The sequence below is a fragment of the Bombyx mandarina genome, chromosome 15, assembly GCF_030267445.1.
Source record: "Bombyx mandarina strain Sakado chromosome 15, ASM3026744v2".
Lineage (NCBI taxonomy): Eukaryota > Metazoa > Arthropoda > Insecta > Lepidoptera > Bombycidae > Bombyx > Bombyx mandarina.
The window spans coordinates 10,325,306-10,349,121 of NC_143221.1; the positions used below are offsets into that span (position 1 = coordinate 10,325,306).

The 23,816-nt window shown below is 35.8% G+C and overlaps 1 protein-coding gene across 10 annotated transcripts in view; it reads right to left on the bottom strand.

Annotated features, from left to right (window-relative positions):
* The window catches only part of LOC114247968 (cyclic nucleotide-gated channel alpha-3), a 113,247-nt gene that overhangs the window by 13,730 nt on the left and 75,701 nt on the right, over nt 1-23,816 (bottom strand). For all 10 annotated transcript variants that reach the window (XM_089732734.1, XM_089732728.1, XM_089732730.1 and 7 more), the window contains 2 exons: nt 19,132-19,629; nt 2,863-3,006 (listed from right to left, as the gene is read on the bottom strand). In XM_089732734.1, the coding sequence (XP_089588860.1) occupies nt 2,863-3,006; nt 19,132-19,629 (642 nt within the window). The remainder of the gene's footprint in view (nt 1-2,862; nt 3,007-19,131; nt 19,630-23,816) is intronic.

Consider the following 23,816-nt stretch of genomic DNA (forward strand, 5'->3'; position numbering starts at 1 on the left):
TTTTGTAACAGAAAATTTCCGGGCCGTTGGGAACTTTAGCATCATTAACATTCAATAATCATCCAGAAATTAGTGGTCTCCTATACGATAGGTTGCAAGAAATAAAATAAATAAACCAGTAAAAGAAAAACCAGTACAATAAATTGTTTTGGATACACAAACTAAAACAAAAATTGTCAACCGATATATAGAAGCATCGAAACGAACATTCACCCTTTACTTTCGACTAAAACGTGAACGCTGTCATTAGTGCGCTGACATCTGGAGTAATTTAATCTTCTTCAAACAGTGACCGAGAGGACAGCCGAAGTGCGGTCGACAGTGTGTTAGTCAGGGACGTGGTCCAGAGGAAATAAGCCACGTACATAATACCGTACATTAGTTCAAGCAAAACAAAACACTTTTCAGCAAAACATGGAAAGTTATCCGTATTTATTTAACACTAGCGGCACGCTCAGGCTCCGCTCGGGTCTTTAACAAAAATTTCAACGATATTTGACGTTGTTTTATTTGTTTTAAATAAAATAACACTTATTGCGGCATAACTATAATAGTTAGACATATGCTGTCGCGACACTTTTTGTAATTAATAATGTGTTCTACAAAGTCGTAGTACATTATTTTATTCTATCATCAATAGTTTTCGCAGGGCACGCGATGTAAAGAATATGGTACCTTATGTATGTAAAGAATATGGAATGTGGTAAAATATGTAAAGAATATGGAATGCGGTACCTTGGGTTACATCATTGTAGTGTAGTGTGTATAGCAGAAATAGTGTAGCTTCCAAACAGTGAAAGATTTTTTTAAATCGGTTCAGTAGTTTCGGAGCCTGTTCAATACAAACAAACAAACAAATCTTTCCTCTTTATAATATTAGTATAGAAGTATAGAAAACGTTTTGTTGAAAACCAATGAGCTTTCCAAGCTCAGCACCCTTTGCGGTATACAGTTAGCTTGAAAGTTTAATTAGCGAACATAATAATAGTCATAATATGTGTCAATTAAATACTTGCGATCTTTCGACTCCCAGTGAGTTCAACTTTAGTTAAATTGTTAAGCTGTTACGTGTTAAAAGATTTTGGATTTCACGCATCATTAAAATTGTAATATACATGCAATCGTGGATTTAGTGGGACGGAGTTGGAGGACAGAGAACCACAAACAATTTGAATATAAACTAGGTAGTTAGTCTGAGATCGAAGCCGCTTGTTTACAAAACGTTCCGAACGTACCGACATCTCGACCAATAATCATTAACGTTCATTAAGCTTCTACGGTCCGAGACCCTTGAAAAAACTTATGTACTCTGTAAATGCACAACTAACTAGTAAATTAACAGTAGTGTAAGTACAAAATATGTAATTTAGTAGTACATATTATAAGTTCTGGATGATCTTAAGATAACGCTTTCTTTCCTGATTTAAAATTTAGAACAGATTATAAATAATACTATATTATCCAACTTTCAGTAGCCAATATATTGAAGATAAGGAAAAAAATACAAAAATTAGATTAATCATTGTTTAAATCGTACTAAAAGAGTTGCTAATAGTTACTAGTTTCCAAGTTCCTTTCATATCATTTGATGTGTTAATGTTTTACTAATCTTTCCTCCTTACATTTTTTCTCAAATGTCATTGAAGAAATGAATTTTAGTGCCTAAACAGCAATAATTTAGTTACTAAATAATTCCTTACTACGTAGCTACCAATAAGGTTTGTAAAGCAGGTGTACTGTATTAAAATAAGTAAAAAAAAACGTTTAAAAATGATAGTTAAGTTTTCTGTTTGAACAAGAAAATTGTCATGCTATATGCTAATTTCGAGACGACGAAATATCGTGACGTTAATGACGGAGTCCCTTTGTGAGTAGCGGGCCTCGGGGACGTGCCGACGCTCGCAGCATCGGGCGGGTGACGGGCAGATCAATTATTGTCGAATAGTAGGCTGGAGCGACGAGCGCATGGGGCGCGCGGTACCAACACCGGATCGATGTCGGGCGGACGCGCGCGGGACGCGCACTCCCGTTGGGATGGGTTGCGGCGCCCGACTTTCGCCGAGCTATTTATAGCATTCAAGCCGCTGACCTATTTCGCTGCAGCGCCGCCGAGGAAGGTCACGGATCCAGCCTGCTCTCTGTCGTCGCGGCGCCATTGTCTCCACAACCGCGTTGCAGCGCTAATTAAAGTTGTTGACACTTTGCCGTTCGTTCTATTTAAAATCCACGTTCGACTTAGCTAATAGGTAATACCCGATTGAGTCGCCTTATCGAATTATTTAGCATATTATTAAATTGCTAAAAGCTATGGCTAAAGTTTTTTCGTGTTTATTCTTCGCGAAGAACCGTCGTGATTGATTGATCAGGATAATCTCGTTTGTGGTTAGTCGTGTGTGAGCTGTTTGAAGTGCGCACGTAATGATGACGCGGCGCCACGTGGTGGCACGTACAGACGGTGTGCCTGCTTAGCACGCTAATGTGAGAGCCGCGACACGCTACAGTGCCTGCGTATTGCGACCCTCACCCGACGCTGTCACGCGACCTATTTCCTACATAAGATTTATTCTTTTAACAGCCATACACGATCATGTTTTACTCGTACATAGGAACGTTGAACTATTTATAGAAACGAAATCGTCAAAGTAACGTTTTGAACACGAATCTATTACTCAAATATTCTTTCTTTATAATTAAAGTGACTGATACAAAGTTACTGTTTAGTAGATGAACAATAAGTGATCACTGCGGGTCATAGGCAGCCGCTAAACTACAAAATCCACCTTGTTTCTACAAGCAAACAAGTATGCTGTTTGCTCATAAATACAAATCTGAAAATGAACAAAACAATAGTAGATAACTTACCCTGGAATTCTTTTCTGGCCGTGCTGACTGAGGTGACGATGTTGGCTACGTGACCGAGCACCGTGGCGAACAGGAGCAATCCAAACAGGAGCTGCGCTATCACGAACACATATTCCCCTTTGCTGCGTGGTCGCGGCAAATCACCTGCACGTTAAGCAAATTTTAAACTTCGTACATAGGAAATAAAATGCAAAATGGAAAACACGTTGCACATCCACAGCTTAGTGTGTTTCGAGAGATATTGCCAAATCATAATTGAAACTTCGATCTCATGTCTCAAAATACGTGCTTGTAGTCACGTAGTGCTATCGATCATCACCTGGTCCTACCACCGGTTATGGTTGTAGGTGATCACCTGTTGTGAGTCCTCGCGGGTAGGTACCACCGCCCTGCCTGCAAAAGTTTACAAAGCGTAGTAATGATGTTAAATAATTTATAACGTTTGCACAGCACTTTGCAGACGTTGCCTGCGCTTATAACGATACAGTAAAAAAAGCCGTCGGCATCCGCGGCGCGGTATTGCGGCCTTGTTGCAGCAGACATTAAAATCACTTGACTATGCTCTCCTAATTAACTCTGTCGGCACAAAAAAAAACGCTCAACTAATAAACAAACGTGCACGCTTTTGTAAACAGGAAAGAACCGCGAAATCAGACTCGGGTACAGTAAAAATTTCAATTAAAAAATACGCGATCCTGGATTTACTTTATCCCTTCGTTCCATTCGACTTAATGTCAGGTTAAGCCGCGTTCAGAATTTATCCTACCACCTGTGACAGAGATATGCGGAAGAACAGATTATTTATTTATACGTGCTTTAAAATAAAAAGTGATAATAAATAAAACCGGCACATCATTTTGTTTTGCAATTTTTTTTCTGCGCTTAGTTCGAGTTTGTTAACGTTCTCGATAGCGTAAAAGTTAACTCAACTATGTTGAAATTGGGACGTTTGCCTACGTTTGCCGCTAGGGGCGCTGTTCCAACTGCATATAAATTTAAGTTAACTTTTACGCTATCGAGAACGTTAAAAGACTCGAACTGAACACACTGCTGTTTACAGTCAATCTCACGGTCCACCTTCTGTTAAGTAATTACTGGAGCCTATAGACAACACTGCGTGAATGCCACCATCCTCCACATTTCTACCTAAGCCGGAAGGAGACTTCGATCTTAGGGTCGGCGGTATTTACTCGGGCGCACAACACGTTGAACCACTAATAATTACAATACATAAAATATTGCGCGAGCTTCATTTTTTCACCACCAAATGCACCATGAGGTTTTGCCCGCGTAACAAATGTAATCCAATAAGAATTAATCACATAGTAATTTTACAGTATAAGTTGCTCGTATTACTTATTAGTCCATAAACAAACACCCGATTAATAGATATGTACATATATATTGATAGATATACATATATTTTATGGCGTTCTTCTGAACATGCCATTTACTCTTACTACTTTACATTAACTTCATCGCAGAAGTAGTGTCGTCATTCGTTACGAGTGCATACGGCTTCTTACACGTTAGACCAAGGACGCTTCACGAGTCGTAGACATTTAGACAACAATTATAGTCAGACTTTCGTACGTAGCTGACGTAGCTTTACTCCGTAGACCCACCGTAGCGTATGCTACAGGCCATTACTATATAGCGATGCCGCAAAGTTCATGAAAACGAGTATATTATTATAAAACTTCATACGTCCAACGAACTTCACGTTGTAAATTTAAAACCGAGATATATTTGTGTAATAATAAATTTAGAAGCATTCCGTAATTTTACACACACGCCCAAAATTATTGAAAGACGCGCCAATCCCGCACCCGAAGTCCCGACTTTATCCTGCGAGGCACGGAATGAAAGATTGATAGCCACTTGACATTTTAGGTTAGAGAGCTCCAACAAAGCATACATGAAGACGTTGATGAATAATATTGTTATCTATTCTGATCTGAAGTTGAGATGAGTTGAGTTGAGAATCTGAAGTTGACATTTTACAATAACTGTTTCGTAGCATTGTTAACGCTTACTAAAAAATCCTCGTGAAAGTTATTGAACTTACGAAGAAAGTACCAATACGCGAGATTCCGTCTCTTCTGAAGGTACTTGTAATATCAATTCGAGGTTACAGCCCGTATCATAAATAGCTTAAATAACAACTCATTATATTTAACTCATTTTATAAAAATGAATCTACGCAATGTATGTACGCGGATAACTTCAGAACGCTGGCAACAAATTGAATAACTCTTTTATTTGTCTTCGTTATTGCCATGGCTAAAAAAATCGATCAATTAAGTAAAGGTTTTTGAAGTGAAAACTTCTTTAGAATCGTTGTGATTTCAAACCGGATGCAACGGAAAAAACGACAGGTAAGAAACACAAATACAAAAATGTGTAGGATGAAGCCATCTTTGCTGGCTTCATGAGACAGAAAGATACATACTATTTAATACAGCGCCATCTGTGAGATTTTTTAATACTAATGTGTGTATGAAAGCTCTTGTTAATTTAGGATTATACGTGAAATTAAAATATAAATTCACAGAGGGCGCTACCTTACAATTATTTACTAATGACAAAATTTTACATATACTTAAGACGTTTAGGATAATTGTATTTTAATTTTGGAAGGTTTCACTTCTACCACGTGTGAATTGCACACATTTTTTTTATTAAGATTTTGGTGACAAGGACGTATCAACATCCAAATCTATTAAAAAAAACACGTAACAGAAAAATATAATTGTTTGATTGGTTTCATTTGTTTTAGATACAGAAACGCTATTGGATGCTGTTAACGGACGTTGTTTTGATAATAGTTTGAAGATTAAATCGTATTTTGTGGGTTTGGATGTGAGTTTAGAAGTTGAGTCGTGCTTATTGTTAAAAATGCCACCAGTAAGGCGTCAAAATTTGTTAGGCATTACGATGTACAATGAGTCAGCTAGTTTCAATATACAGCAGGATGTAAATTCCTAAAATTATAAAAATCAAGTATACCTAACCTGAACAAAAGTTAATTCTTCGGCTAATTGATTGCAGTGACTACATAATATTTCGTGAAGCCGTTTTATAACGCAAAGATAACTGGCAGACACGTTCCGCGTTGTTTTGAAATTGTACAACCCGTGCATTCGTTTTTTTTATTAAGTTTAAACAATACATGCAATAAACTAGTATTTAAAATTAAAGTAAATTTTAGAGCCTGATATGTTTAGTGATATAATTTGCTTTACCACCTGTTAGCTATGTTATTAATTTTAATAAATCTCGATATGAAAAGAGAAAAAATATGCTACTTTGAAATATTAAATTCATGTAACGTGTTTAAACACTGAGTGAGCGTGGTAAAAAATTTGTGTTTTGACAAATGTTTCTCATTCAATGCCGAAAAGCTAGGATTTATTCCTGTGTTATGGGTATCCAAAATATCTGTACTAATAACTAGTAGAACCTAGAACCTAGTAACCAGTACTAGAACGGAAAATTTTATCTATTTGACGAGACGATTATATAATATTTGCGTTTCATTTTTAAGGGTTTAAAGGAAGAGGCAGACTAAGAAAAAATGGATGGATTGCGTGCAAGGCAAGGGGATGTGTAAGAGGAGAATGAGCGAAGAAATGGTATATGATAGAGGAATATGGAAGGCGAAAACATGTTCCGCTGACCCCAGGTGACTGGGAGAAGGGCAGGAGAATGATGATTATAACATTAAGAATTGCTCTAGCTGATAAGAAAAATATTTGAAGTAAAAGATTTATAGTTAGAAAATCTGAAAAGAAGAATGGTCAATCGGCTTTTTAATCCAAAAAAACGGCTATGCAAACCCAGCCAACAACCAGCTAGCTAGTCATAAGCAAGTCCGAGAGGAACGACTAAACAATCTAAGGAATCGCAATCGGTGCAAATCAAGATTCGATTCACGATAATCGCGCTCTCTGACTCGACAATCGAAACGTTTTTCGATATTTCCGAATAGACTAACTCGCCCGCCGGCCAACGTGACGTAGATTCGATTGTATGAGCATCTCGGACTCGTGATCTATCGACTCGCAATGCTATTTCGATATATTGCAATTATAATTCATAACAGACTTAAATTCGATTGGGAGGGAAAATTATGGAGAATCACGCAGATGAGTTACAATCGACTTGAATAAATTTGCTACTAATCATCTAACCTTTTTTTATTTATTTTTTATTACTTAAATGGGTGGACGACCTCACAGCCCACCTAATGTTAAGTGGTTATTGGAGTCCATGGACATCTACAACGTAAATGCGCCACCCACCTTCAGATATACGTTCTAAGGTCTCAGTATAGTTACAGCGGCTACCCCACCCTTCAAACCGAAACGCATTACTGCTTCACGGCAGAATTAGGCAGGGCAGTGGTACCTACCCGTACGGACTCACAAGAGGTCCTACTACCAGTAAACTAGTATATAATTGCTGTCTCAGCCTATTCCTGCCAAGAAACACTAATATATTCTTGATTACTGGACTTCCTTGAAAGCATGATAATGTGGGGTAATAATGCCACTGAGCTACAAACTTATGCTAATTCTCAGTCTCCCAACGGCAATGTTCAATTAAATTAGCGCAATTAAAACTAATAGCATGCTTCGATGCTAGCGCTTGTGCCGCATTTGTGTAAATGTTTCTTCAATATGACCTCCGACATGACTACATTGCAGGCGATTTGTGTAAAGTTAACACTTGAAACGGCCTGAAGTTTGTTCAACTATGTTCATAACAGCACACAGTACAACTTGAATTCTGTTGAAGTTGCACATTATGCTGATTGAAACGATTATAAAATGGCGTTAGGATTATTTAAAGATATTCTCGTTGTCAGAGCAATATCTGATAAGGGCAAATATTGGAGTATTTTACATATCATCTATAATATTACGACTAGTATACTAACCAAATTATAAAATAGTTGTATAAAAGGATCGCTAAGTGGCTGTAAGTATTATTATTATAATATATCATTTATAAAATCTACTCCATTTAAAAATATATAGGAAAAGGTATTTATTCAATATCTCAAAGTTTTACGTTTTGCACATAGCAGATATCAGTAAGACAATGACGGTATATTGATATGCGGGAACGCGAGGAGTGAAGTTTTGTGATTTGTTTTATTTTGTCTATTTAGTGTTTCTTCAGGTTTAAATGTGTAATAAAGGTGGTTTATTAACTGTTTAATATCTGTGAAAGTGCACAAATGTGGGAAAATGAAACAAAGCCGCTGGACGAAACTTCTCGGGATCCTCCAAAAAGTCCACTGAATAAATCTTAGTAAATGACCATCATTTTACTAAGATTATAATATATTTCATCCCATATCATCTCATTTCATTTAATTTCATCCCAGTTGATTAATGTCTCAAATTAATCATTTTCATTTCATTTCACTCTATATTATAATTTTTCATAAAAATAAGAATATAAATTAAAATAAGACATGACTTAAAAGTCTGAGTTACCAGGTCATAAAATCATTTTAAAAAAAAAACCATGAAAATATAACTTTGAAGACAACACTTAGATGAAAATGACATTATTGGCTCAACTGTCTTAGACATTAATACATACCTTTATTAAATTCGTCAAGTAACCTCAAACGAAAACTTTCGTGATGAAATTTTCTCTATGATTTGTTTACTTTCCGAAGTCAGAGGTAATTTAATAAAAACCAATTTTAAAAAATCCGTGCACTATCATTCATTTGAACAATTATTGAAATTACTCGAATTATTAAAATCTAATTACTAATTTACACATGACCGTTTCCTTTATTGGATATTGAAAATAATTGTCATATCAACAAAATCAATCCGGCTTAAAATTGTGTTTTTCTCTCTTTACTTCCTAAAAACAGTTTTTATATTTTTCGACAAAGAAAACGCTACGTGTATTTTAACATCAATAACAAGTCATTTGTGGTTCACATTTATTAAATAAATTAACACGAATTTTGTGTTATTTTTACCGCACTCATTATTATTAGTAATCTTAATGAAACATTTCTCGTCATATCATTGCTGAAATGATTAATGTTGGGAAAAAATACGACATGACTCCTTAACCGAAGGAGTTGGTGTCATTCATCTTCGACTTTTTTCTTTGCAAAATTTCTTATATCGGTTTTGCTTTGAATATAATAATATACATGCAACCTGCATAGTATAACACAGGTATCAATTTCCGATCTTGGCTTTGAATATAGGTCATTTTTTGGCACTTTTGTGAATGTGTACTGATTGATGTATGCAGATTATATCAATTGCTCGACTTTAAATTGGCGACCTGTAACCATTTATAATGAAAAATGAGCCCGTCCACATAACGAACCTAGTAACCAAAACCTAAAATCTGTGTGCAAATTTTTATATAGAAAATTGTGCGACATATAGAAAAAAGGGTTTTTCGCCAATTTACGAGCTGCACACATCTTCGTCTAGTCATTGGGTTCTTTGTATATTATAGCTCTAAGATTTTTCAAATTATTATAACAAGAATAATTGTAAAATAAAAAGAGCTCGAGATTACATGAAAACACAAGAAGCCGATTCTTCGAAAAAAAACCAGATCTATCTTATGTTTTTCTAAAAGATACAAAAGATACAATCTAAATTCTTGTAAAATAGTATAATGGCTGACAGATAAACAAAAATTGAAAAAATATTTCCTGAACGCTCTTCATTAATAAATAATTTAAAAGAAACAGTCATGAAAAACTAATCGTTAGGTTAGGTTCTAATAACTAATAATAACCAATATAAAATTTCTGTCCATAAACGAAATTACCTGATAAAAAAAAAAAAACAAAAATAATGCTTCTCTTAGTGACATTTGAAAATCACAAACTCGAATAATGTTTGGAATTCCCTGTCATAAGTCATAATGTATGGTACTTGCCCTTAATGCTTTAAATGTTCGCGGGTGCGGAACTCAAAATGGTTGTCATTAAACGGAATGGCCTCTACATTAAAACACCTCTTGCAGTCCTATTACAACATTGTACTGAACAACAGTTTCAGTAGCCTTCGAAATAGCATTTAAACTTTAATGTTTAGTACTCTTCTGGATCTTAAATAACTTAACAGTTTAGTGAATAAAGTACAGTGTAGTACAAAAATTTAGATTTAGATTTCAATTCACGTGCCTTCAATATTACGTTTTAGGAAAGCATTTATAGAAATTTACTGGTGGTAGGACCTCTTGTGAGTCCGCACGGGTAGGTACCACCACCCTGCCTATTTCTGCCGTGAAGCAGTAATGCGTTTCGGTTTGAAGGGTGGGGCAGCCGTCCTAACTATACTGAGACCTTAAAATTGATATCTCAAGGTGGGTGGCGCATTTACGTTGTAGATGTCTATAGGCTTCAGTGACCACTTAACACCAGGTGGGCTGTGAGCTCGTCCACCCATCTAAGCAAAAAAAAAGTTTCAGCTAGGTATTTATTGTTGCCCTTACATTCTCTTCCACACTATAACGATTTTCACTGTTTTTTTTTTATTGCTTAGGTGGGTGGACGAGCTCACAGCCCACCTGATGTTAAGTGGTTACTGGAGCCCATGGACATCTACGACGTAAATGCGCCACCCACCTTGAGATATAAGTTCTAAGATCTCAGTATAGTTACAACGGCTGCCCCACCCTTCAAACCGAAACGCATTACTGCTTCACGGTTTAACTATTTTTTAAAAGGACATCTTCGGATTTTTCTAATCTTTTCATTTAGCAAGATATTTAACGTTCTTAAAGAACAAACCTAAAAACTGTTATACAAATCGCGGCTGTTAGTGACTCGGCCACTTCGATAAAGCGGCATGACACGAGAACCCTCTCATCGTGGCCGCCGGTAACTACATTCCCGATCCTGCGGACAGAATGGAAAGCAGTCGACGTCGCCCCAAACATGTCATTTCGGATCCTCCCGATCCACTAACGGTGCTTTTAGGTACGTCAAGCACCGGTTATCGTTCTCGTAGAACCCGTCGCTTGCGACGAAGGGCTCGACGAGTAAATTAACCCTCAGACACAGCTCACTGAGTTTCTCGCCGGATCTTCTCAGTGGGTCGCGTTTCCGATCCGGTGGTAGAGTCTGCGAAGCACGGCTCTTGCTAGGGTTCGTGTTAGCAACGTCATCAGGTTTGAGCCCCGTGAGCTCACCTACAAACGTTAGGGTTACGCTGAAATAGCCTCTCAACGCTATCAGCTAGGTAGGAAAAAAAAAGAGACTCGGTTAACACAACTTTGGCAAAGTTGAAGTTTCTTACAGTTTATTAGCTAATCAGCCGAAGAATGGTAGTTTCTCAATTTAACTTAGATTAATTGCCTAGAGAAGACGAGATCCTTCGCGTGTAGGCCTTCTGGGAGAGAACTGTCTCTCGGGGTGGGTTGTGGAACATTGGGCTGACTGCTACGCAATACCGAGGGGACGGGCTAAATGACACAATGCCTCTACAAGGAGCAGCTGAGGCCGGTCCTTGGCCTTGACAGTGGCTGCAATGGCACCACATCAATTCCATCAATGCAACATGTATGTTGGCAAGAATACCACTTTGAATTCTCGAGACGGAGGCACTCGTTGTTGATTACCAGTGGTAAGCCGAACTCCGTCTTAGTGTCATCCAAACATGGATAGCCCATTTCAAAATGTTTCAATCAATGGACAATCTCCTATGTGTAAAGTTTGTCGATTTTCTCCAGACACTTCTTTTACTAGTGGTAGGACCTCTTGAGTCCGCGCGGGTAGGTACCACCACCCTACCTATTTCTGCCGCGAAGCAGTAATGCGTTTCGGTTTGAGGGGTGGGGCAGCCGTTGTAACTATACTTGAGACCTTAGAACTTATATCTCAAGGTGGGTGGCGCATTTAGGATGTAGATGTCTATGGGCTCCAGTTACCACTTAACACCAGGTGGGCTGTGAGCTCATCCACCCAACAGAGCAATAAAAAAAAACCAAAAAGGGGACTTTTGTATCAGGGAGATCTGAGACCAGAGAGCTCGTCTGCCAACCATAGCTGTTGAATCAAACACATAATACGTGTACATATTACAAGAATATAATAGATCAACTAAGACTTCAAGTTCACGACAGTCTGCGTGATGGAACTATTCATCTTTTCCAACAATACATACGCTTCGTTACTGAATTAAACTTCTTATTAAAGATATTTCACATATCGACGCTTGAAAGGCAAACGTAACTAAGCGACAATGCGTGAACTTTACAACAGACTAATATAAAGTTGAAATACCTGAAAACAATTCTATTTTAACGAATCTAGCTGTAGGATTGAAATTATTTTAATAGATCTAGAAATATATTTTTTTTGCGCATCGAATATGGTTATTGCCTATCATTTATGTATAAAGCAGTTATTGTCGCTTAGTCACATTTGCCTTTCAAGCGTCGATATTATTATAAGTTACTAGCTGACCCGGCAGACTTCATAGTGCCTCAATCGATAAATAAAAGACCTAAACTTTTGTATAAAATAAACTTAAAACAAACAAAAGTAATCCGTCCAACGGGGGGGACATCAAAGGAAAAACAAAATTGTTATTTTTATTTAATTCCGAGCATTTTCATATTTACCAAACCTTTTGAACCTTCTCTGGACTCCCACAAATAATTCAAGACCAAAATTAGCCAAATCGGTCCAGCCGTTCTCGAGTTTTAGCGAGACTAACGAACAGCAATTCATTTTTATATATATAGATAGATTTTCAGAACAACGTTATAGCGAATAATTTTTTTGCGGTTGCTATTAATTCAGTAAGCTGTGCGTTCGACCGTGCCCAAGATCGGTCGAGTCAAAACGGCTTCGCGGTCTTTGCCGAAGTACCTCGAAGACACTTCAAGTCGATAGCGCTCGACTCGAGGGAATCTCAGCCACAATATTTTTATCTTTCTTAGAATTTTTCAATCAAGCAACTTAGAGTGCTTTTGTAAAAAAACGGTGGCAGGAAGCGAACAACAGGAGTGATGTCCACTTTTTTGTTAAATAAATTATGAATAATGAATAATAATAATGTACTATGCTATATGTATTTATTGAATTCTTGGGTGAACGAAGTTATGACTGAAGTAGCTTGTGGTTATCGGAATCCATGCATATTAAATCGTGAATGACGTGAGGTCGGATTCTCAACTTTATTATTAAACAGCTGCCTTCAATCTGTAATGCACGACTAGTTCGCGGCAGAAAGATGCCATCTAGGCTACAATATCTCTGTATCTGTTTATTAATATTATATGCATCTATGTATTTTTTTTATTGCCATTGTAGGCAGACGAGCATACGGCCCACCTGATGGTGAGTGGTCACCGTCGCTCATGGACGTCAGCAATGCCAGGGGCAGAGCCAAGCCGCTGCCTAACGCATATATTTGTAATTTAATATAAATTTCATTGCACCTACAACTATTTAGTCTGCACTACTACCTTTTCTTTGACTGGTAGAGAATGCCTTAGGCTTAATGCCCGCCAATGTAAATTTTACATGAAGCGTAATAAATAAATATCTCATATAATTCAATCCATGCCTAAAAATTTCGCAGGTTTGATTTTATTGTCTTTCTTTATGCCGTATTAAATAATTTAAACTAATTTATAATGAATCCCAATTGTTCGAAAATTGAAAAAATTTAAGTATCTTTAAATAAAAGAAACAATATGAATATCCAAATGTAAGAATAAAATTTGTTTCGAAATAGGAATTTATTCCAATTATTCCAATTAATTAAAGTTAAAGAACCTCCGTCGTTAATCTTCAATAAAGGTTAATAACCGACGTTGTACAAGACGGTAAACGTCCCTATCTTGTTTACCTGGTTCCACATTCTGACGGAATAACTAGTTAGAAGTTCCTGTGAATTTATAACGCAGAAGTTAGTTAAACTATGTCATTTATAACCGCTACAGATTAATTTTGACAAACCGAAACATTTAACCTTTGATCGTGAGTTAGGTTAAATGTCACCCCACCGGATAAATGACTAACTTAGCGACATTAAAAGTTACACTCAACAACATAGCCGCATAGCTTACGAATTTAACTATTTAATTAATTTATCTGTATTAATAACGCAAGCTTCATAAATATTTGTTTTATGAAAACAGATGTTAGTAGGCATTTAAATGTCAACGACCTTAGCCCTTATAACGAAAAGTATAAAATATTTAAGAAATCGGAAATAATAAACGGAAAATAAACCGTAAATGTATTTTTAAAATCTTCAATAATTTTATTTTACTAAAATGAAAAATATCTATCCGCTGTATCTACAGTGTTGTAACACCTTGCATTTATTTCGGTTCGCTTCCATTGATCCCCGGAATGTATAATATCAGATAAATTATAATTACCTAGGTACCTATCCGCGCGGACTCACAAGTGGTCCTACCACCAGTAATAGATAGACCAGTAATTTCTCAAAGTGAAAACGCATTCAAGTCCTATAACCACTTTTAGGGAAGGGTGAAGTCGACTAATAAAATACATTCTTCCACCGAACAATAATGTTTTTACACAATCGACCGATGCAAGGCTCCAATCTTTATTCTACGGAATTTGTATTAGCAATTTATTAGCAATATTTTCTTATATTGTTCTTAGGTTAATTCAGATATTCACTGGATGTGTTGTGATACTACTGCGCTATGTATACCCAGTTGCATATAACTCTTCTTTCTCTCCACTACAATAAAAATAAATTAAGAAGAACAAAGATGCTTGTTGATTATTAAATAAGAAACCAAATCAATTTGGTATGAATACGCACGCTATCTGTAACAAAATTTGGTTTTGGACTTGTATTTTCAAACACAAAAAAAAAACCTTAACAGGCAATATCGCGAACGGTCTAATGAGAATTGACAATGTGGATTTACAATACACAGCTACTTCTGACAGTTTCAAAGAGTGAATTGTTATAAGTTTTACACTTAAATAAACATTAAATATCAACTAGGTTTCACTAAAATTATAGTAAACTAGTTTCTATATGGAGTTTAAAAATGCCATTCCATTTTTCCATTTTATGTCGAAATGTTTAAATAAGATCTACAACCAAATTTTCAGTTTCAAATTTTTATTCTAGAATCTAACTCAAAGACACACTTCCTAATTAAATATTGAACTGTTTTTTTTTTACCATCGCTTGAAACTGGATGAAACGAGAAAGCGATACTAAAAAGAGAGAAATACGCACATTTATAGAGCTTACTGTGAGTGAATGAAATAGGATACATCATACGGTTGCACAGGCCCGTCTGCTTTGAAACATCCGTACAAAGGTATAGTATCATTGGAACAATACCTATCAAGCCTTCCGGACTAGCGTACTCAGTTCATGGCAGAAATTGGCAGAACAAAATTGGCTTAAAAGAGCAGTAAAAATTGGGACAAACTACATATTTTGTTCTAAATTATCTTATAGTGTAGTCGTCATGGCTTAATGGATAAGACGTCCGGTGCATTCGTGTTGAAGCAATGCACCGGTGTTCGAATGCCGCATGCGGGTACCAATTTTTCTAATGAAATACGTACTCAACAAATGTTCACGATTGACTTCCACGGTGAAGGAATAACATCGTGTAATAAATATGAAACCCGCAAAATTATAATTTGCGTAATTACTGGTGGTAGGACCTCTTGTGAGTCCGCGCGGATGGGTACCACCGTCCTGCCTATTTCTGCCGTGAAGCAGTAATGCGTTTCGGTTTGAAGGGTGGGGCAGCCGTTGTAACTTACTTGAGACCTTAGAACTTGTATCAAGGTGGGTGGCGCATTTACGTTGTGGATGTCTATGTGCTCCAGTAACCACTTAACACCAGGTGGGCTGTGAGCTCGTCCACCCACCTAAGCAATAAAAAAAAAATAAAAAAAATTATAATAATGAAGGGCCTACGGTTATATTTTCATTCTATGAAACTCATTTACCGGACCCAATATATTTGTAAGTAACACACATAAGAAAGTGGGTAAGTTAAGACAAAGTTTCTGTCAACGATGCTGAACTCATTTGCAACTTCCCTTTGCTAAGAGCATCTTTTGTTCTAGCTTCCTTTTATATATTATCCTCAAGAAACTTAATTAACCACTTAAGACGATCTTATCTCTTAAACGAATTATATTATTCATTTTTTGTACCACCTAAATTAGATAGATGACGACTTATGTACTTGGTTTTAAACGATCTCTGAAGCTCAAAGACATCCAAACATGAATGTCGCCGTCCATCTTAATCCAAAACCTCAATGTTATATTGGAATGAAGGTTGTCCCACTTTCCAAAGCAAAAAGAGTGATTACTTTGCGGCCGACAAGCCGTGTTGGTTCAAATCCACTAAGTATGACTCAAGGTAGTTTCTACAAATCTTGCCATTCTCTATCTGTCTATCACCCAAATTTTTATAATTCTATTAATCTTTAAATGTAGGTTAGTATAAAGATACCAGGTAGCATGGGAGGTTTGATTTATTTTATTTTTACCTAACTACCGTTTCAGTCTAAATAATAATATTCTAGGCCTATCTCCGCCAAATATATTTAGCACCTAAATAGTAGTAATGTATACTATTTATATGTATCATAAAATAATACTACTACTAATCAATTTTTTATTATTTTTACTTAAATGACTGGACGAGCTAGCTACCGGAGGCCATACGGATGTCTCTACAACCTAAAGCCACCCACTTCGAGACATGATTTCTAAGTCTTAGTTTTACTGTACAACGGCTGCCCCACTTTTCACATTTCAGGGCAGAAATAAGCGGGGCGGTAATACCTATCTGTGCGCACTGTTAACATGAGCTATCACCAGTAATACCTTAATAATAGTTGTAGTTAATCTTTGTTATATCGGTAAATTTTTATCAATAGCAGATGGCGTTAATATTATTTCTGTTAATTATAAATTCAGTTCAAATTTTTAGTGTACCACTCATGCACTTTTTCATTAAATTTTACATGTGCAATTAGTGAGGGAAATAAGGAAAGCACGTAAGACTTATATGGACATATCGTGACGATATAGTAGTTGATGAGTTGATGAGGCTAAGTATGGTGTCAATGAACTCTCCGGTGGCCACACTCTACGCACTAAAGCAATAAACGAGAATGTTTTCACTGAATGAAATGCTTCCGTCCGATTTCTTAAATTAAACTTCCACCCCATTTCTTAGGAACATCAACACATTTATCTGAAACGTTTAACGGAAAAAAGTACGCGTTTATTTGACGAAGGACTCCACAATGCCCTGGTGTGTTTGGACACAGAACTCGTCACGGGCGTGGCTCCGGGCCGGCTTTGCAGTGACAGGCCCCTATTTCACGCGTGCCATATGAAACTGTCAGCCTCCCGAGCGAAGTGCAGCTTTTATTCAGCCGACCGACTTCGCATGGCCGTATTTTTTCCCACTGGCAAACACAAATGCCTACAACGCTTACGACAGTTGCTTTGTTTAAAAACATTTCGTTTATATATTTTCTTTCTAACTATTCAAATACAATCAAATCTTTTGTTGATAACCTCATTTTCTTGTCAATATGTTTTGCATTAAAACAAGCATGTTTGAATAAAAAATTTGCATTTGCATTTACCGTCAACCTTTAACCGTAGATGTTTGCTCTTAAACTACAATTGCCGAATTCGAAGTTGTTGGTACATTAACCTCGTAAAAACGTAAACATCGCACCCAACTCAGTAATATTTAATCGGAAGGAAAGCTTGAATAAATCAAAAACTTGTTTTGCGGCCAAGGGAAATAACAAAGAGAAATTAAGGAGTCTAAACGTTAAAGATGTAGTAAAAACTGGGCTCTAATTCGTTCGAAAAATACCCAGAAGAAAAGGAAAAAGAATTTTAAATTAAACTGAGGAGAATTTGGCCTTGTCTCATTAAGTTTGATTTTAAATATTTAGCCTATTCATACTGTAATAGCGAGCAGGCTATTGAACTTTCTATTACAAAACCTATACAATAATTTTACTGCCTCAGAAGGCAAACGAACAGACGACTTTTACATTATTACTCTCTAATGCTTACATCTTTTGCTTGTCACTTATAGCATATAGAAAAGCTATTTTAAAATATTTATAAGGTGATTTAGTCCGATGAGTATTATAGTTTTATAGTGTAAGTTGATGTATAAAATAATATGTTCGTATTGTGTTGCTTTTGTTTTTTTGTAATTTAAATTTCTAAATTTCTCTTCTCTGTTCACTTTCTACTTATATGTGATTTTGATTGTGGAAACATATTCGGTTATTGTTTTAGCTATATTTTCTAAAATATTATATGTTTGTATTGTACTGTTTGTTTCCCAAATAAATAAATAAATAAATTACATAATTCTTAACATAAAAGGAAAAAAATTCTAGAAGACTGTGGAAACCATTTTAAATTTACGATACGATTTAAATAAAATGGTCTCTATAACTTCTATAGCTCTGAACGAGCTGGCTGTGTGATCGTAAATGATATACATATAAATTGAGCAGGCATACGGGTACATACTGCATAATCGTGAACTGCCCCTGTGACATAATACCGTCCTAGTACATCAGGGCCATGTAAAATTACCGTCGGCGATCCCAACTTCAAAGGTAAATTAAGAAACCCGCATGTGGAGGCCGCATCGCATCGCAACGAACACGAGCCGACCGCCACTCACGGGTTTAATTTTAAATGAGCCGCGTAGGTAATAAGGTCAGCGTAGACAAAAATGATTTATCAAGTAGTTGTTATTAGAAAATTTATATCTTCTTATTTCTTACTAGGTGATCCAAATCGCGACATCGTATCAAAATTTTATTCTACTCACTTTTTTTAATGTTGTTTTTTTTAGATTAGATGAGTAGACGAGCTTACGGCCCACCCGGTGTTAAATGGTTACCGGAGCCCATAGACATCTACAACGTAAATACCGTCACTCACCTTGAGCTTGAGACATGAGTTCCAAAGTCACAGTTTTAACAGTACAACGACTGAGGGCCCTTCAAAACGAAACGCATTATTGCTTCACGGCAGAAATAGTTACGGTTGGTAACTATCCGTGCGAACTCACAAGACATCCTACCACTAATAAACACCGGTGTGTAATATAAACACCTAATATTTATTATACGCTACGTTCTTTCGAATGACTATTTTTCTCCGGCTTAACATATGCATTTTTTGTTGCTTAAGCAAGATTAAATTAAAAAATATTAAAAATAACTTACCGATAGTCGTGAGCGCCAATGTACACCAATAATAACTTTGAAGATACTGTTTCACTACATCGGCCGTTTCCGTATCGTGATACACCCAGTTTTTACTACCGAAACCATTGTTTTTATATATTATATGGTACAAGCACCCGTTCCAATGGAATATCACTAACAAATAATGAATTAAACTCGTTGACCTAAACAAGTTAGGATAGTTCGTGTGTCGCTCAGTTCGGTCCATAAACGCCCAAAAACGATATATTTTCACTAATCGGAATGAACGTAATATTGAATTAAAGCCGATGGATAGATAAAGAAAGTCCAACGGCAACAAACACAGACAGTCTATATAGAACGTGGTAGAGTTCATGTAATGCGCTCTCAGCTTCGCCGCATCCGTTTGTAGCACGCCATCTTCTAGATATCCCGTCCGAAAATGAAACAAAATGTCCGCCAAATATAGGAAGTCCGAAAAATAGTCGAGGCAAAACCACACTATTAATGTTTCACCTGAAACAAAACATAATTCTAATGGATAGGACTTCACATGTCGTAATCAATTATCTTATATCTTTAAACAAGCAATTCTTGTATATAAATATATATATAATCTGAATCTCGGAAACGGCTCCAACGATTTTCATAAAATTTAGTATATAGGGGATTTGGGGGGCGATAAATCGATCTAGCTACGATTTATTTTCAGAAAATGTTTTATTTGTGTTTTCAATAATCAACTTTATCGATAATTTTTATATTTTTTTATTATTCTGTCGGTGAGATCGAAAAATATTATTCATATTTCATCATTTTATTAATATGTAATTCGTATTTAAATACCTATATAATTTCTTAAAAATCAATTTATCAACAAAAAAAAAAGACCGAGCTAAGTTCGGTCATTATCTAGTAATATAATATAATATAATCAAAGATAATAAAAAGGAAAGATGAATGAATGAACGAATGAGAGTTGAAAACGAACGTAACAAAGGCCGTGAAGATTGAATTACAAACTACGTATCGTTGGCAACAGAACGTGGCAAATGCAATCGTGTGGCAGTGAAACTTTACAACAAAACAAGAGACTCCACCGTGAAACATCGAAACATTTCCTTTCGCGGTAGATATTTATTACATTGTTCACGCGACGTGACATTTAACTAAGAAAAGCTGTTCCGGTGAGTAATTTAATTCTCAACGGCGCACAGTGGGTCGATACTATGATTTGAGTGACTTAGGGACCAACTTTGTTTTTTAACAATTTTTTTTACGTAGATAGATAGAGCTCGTTAATCTCAATAATAATTGTTTTGGGCAAAAATTACAAAAACTTTATAGTTTGGTCAGAAAAATGTGTTTTGTGATTTTTTTGTATGGAGCGGGTCACATTAAATTAAATTCCTGCTAAGTACCGTGAGGTCCCGCTTTGAAACTTTATTTTTCTCACACCTTGTCTAGTCTACTATCATTTGATGCTATGAACATGTGCATAAAGTTGCAACTCTGCCAAATAAATGGATCGAAAAAAATGAATAAATACATAGAATAAAAACCTTTATTTTTATTTTCGTAAGTGCTTTTAAGTTAAATTTGATATGGATTAGTAAGTAAAAGCACGCAACAATACCCATAATTACATAATACCTAACAAAAATACATTTAGTAGGTCTCTAATTAATCAATATCTCTAAGTATTATATATTTTGTTTCACCATTCGATCTTTAGATCAGAAGACAAAAGAAGATTGTGTAAAATATCCTCATTAGTCGACATTCTACTTATGTTTCTAAAATAACAACTCTCTATATATTTCCGAAAATCTTTATTGCGAGCTTCCGCTGCCTTTTCCGACAGTTTACCTATAGGAATAGCACGAAAGGCAAAGCTTTTTATTATTGTATATCACTGCCATGTGCCAACAATTTATGGATACTGGAAGGCATATAATACCAGGGATATAAATTAATATACAATTCTGCAGTATATCTACAAAACTCGGAAAAATTGGAAAGGTCCACGCGCTCTCCAGATGCAACTGTCTGAAGAATCACGTGAAACCTCTCTATTAAATCTTTACGTATTCCTGTTATGTGGGCTGTTCCTTCTGCATTCCTGAAAAATCTTCTGGCAGTATTGCCATCATTGGTTATCTATCCTACTTCTTGCTTGACAACATCTATAAGTAAACCGTATTCCTTTTTAAACGCTTAAGGTATATATCTTTCTGATTGATATTTTTTCTTAGTCATCGCCCAATGCAACTCCATTTCTTGAAGTCCAAACGATTAGACGCAAACAAAAAAATGTCATTTAAAAAATAATCTCACAGGAAACTACATAGGATGAAAAAAATGTGAAGTAATAAAATTATATTTACCGATATGAAATAAGCACTCCATGCGTCTTATCCAGGCATGTAAAGATGGCATTCCATACTGGAATATTTCTTCATTATTTTTTCTTTGATAAGCAAGTCACTCCAAAAAAGTCTGACGGTTTTGCTTTGCAAATATCACAGACAGCAGAAAATGTTTCTGACAAAATGAGGTTATTTTGCCGTCTATCATCATCATGTGCAATTGATGCTTAACTTCAACTTGTTTGATTTTTAATGGCCGAAGTCTTTCTATTTCTTCTGTTATGCTAGCTTTTATAATTGCCACTGTTGACTGCGTTTCTTTTATAAATTTAAACATTATTGGACGGCAACAAAAAGTTGATGAGGGTAGGTCGTTTTCCTAAATAATTGTTCCATCAAATTTCTGAAGCCTTATAGGAACTAGACTGGCCAAGAAAAAAGATGAATCATGAAACTCTGTTTCAGTCTTTTGTTTATATTTACTTTGACCTGGGGTTCTATCAAAGCCTATTTGCTTATAAGCAGTAGCTCTCTTGCCGAGTCCAAATCCGAAGTAATCACATTTAAAAGCCTATATACCGCCAAGTTTAGTAATGCTTGCATTATATTAGCAGCTCCTTCTTCATTAATAATTACCTCGTCTTTCCCTGGATAACATTTGGTCTTTTCTTGCTTAATTTTATATTAAGAAGGGTATAAATCGGACCCATTTTCACTTGCTGCTTCTCTTGGATTTATATACTGCCACTTAATTTAAGTGAAACTAATAGTGCCTTATCGGGAGAATATGTACTACTTTTCACTTTACTTGTACTTAAACACTCCTTAACTTTTTCTAGATCTTCGGGGTGATTTGACAAATGGTTCATTATTTCTCCTACATCTTCATTTCCAGTGTTTCTCAAACTAGCAACTGTAGTAGCTTTCATTTCATCCGGGGATAACGGAAGCGATTGGTAAATTTGTTCAATGTGCCTGGATCCCAATTCTTCAAAAGGTTTTCGAGGTGTAAAAGTAGATGTTGAGGCTTCTGTAGTACATTAGAGCGTGGTACATTTTCAACATCTTCAGTATTAGAAATCTCGAGCCTTTCCTGTAGTGTTGATATCTTTAGGTATCATGCCTTCGGGCCAGTTTATTGCACATTCGAACCAATCACTTTTTTTTTCTTATAAACTGTACTAACATGCGACTACTTCGTTTCCAAATTGCACTTATATTTGAACAAAAGTGCGTACAGAAGTTTTGGGGCTCAACACTTTTCTCTTCGGTCACGTTCATTTGATTTTGTAGGAATTGAAAGTTTTTTATTATCAGACAGCGACTGTAGTTGCTCTCTTAAAATTATAAATAATCCTAAATTGTTAATAAAATTATCCATTATAACGGAAAAAAGAAGATCACGACGACAATCACAAGATGTTAGTAGTAGTACGAATAAACGAACACTAGTTAGTATATAATAAATATGGTCACTTTATACTTCCAGAGAGACACAAATGTTTACTATATTTTCTACTACCCAGTAATGGCTGCTTAACTAATTATCCTCAGTAACTAATGTTAACTATCCTGATAATTACAGAGATTGATTAATTAGAGACCTACTAAATGTATTTTTGTTAGGTATTATGTAATTATGGGTATTGTTGCGTGCTTTTACTTACTAATCCATATCAAATTTAACTTAAAAGCACTTACGAAAATAAAAATAAAGGTTTTTATTCTATGTATTTATTCATTTTTTTCGATCCATTTATTTGGCAGAGTTGCAACTTTATGCACATGTTCATAGCATCAAATGATAGTAGACTAGACAAGGTGTGAGAAAAATAAAGTTTCAAAGCGGGACCTCACGGTACTTAGCAGGAATTTAATTTAATGTGACCCGCTCCATACAAAAAAATCACAAAACACATTTTTCTGACCAAACTATAAAGTTTTTGTAATTTTTGCCCAAAACAATTATTATTGAGATTAACGAGCTCTATCTATCTACGTAAAAAAATTTGTTAAAAAACAAAGTTGGTCCCTAAGTCACTCAAATCATAGTATCGACCCACTGTGCGGCGCAAGTTAGCGGAAACTATGCGGGGACCGCGCTAAGACGTTGCAGCTTGGAGCACGACATTTATTCTCACGTCCTATCTAAATAGCGGTCATATCGTTACATATCTTATTATTATTAGTTTGCTCAAACATTTTTAATATTTAGTGGCCAAGGAACGAAAATTGTATGATATCTCAATGACATTCATGAAAAAATATGACATTTCAATGGAATCCAGAGGACCAAGTCTGCTATTAATTTCTTTTTTAAATGTAGCTAATCAT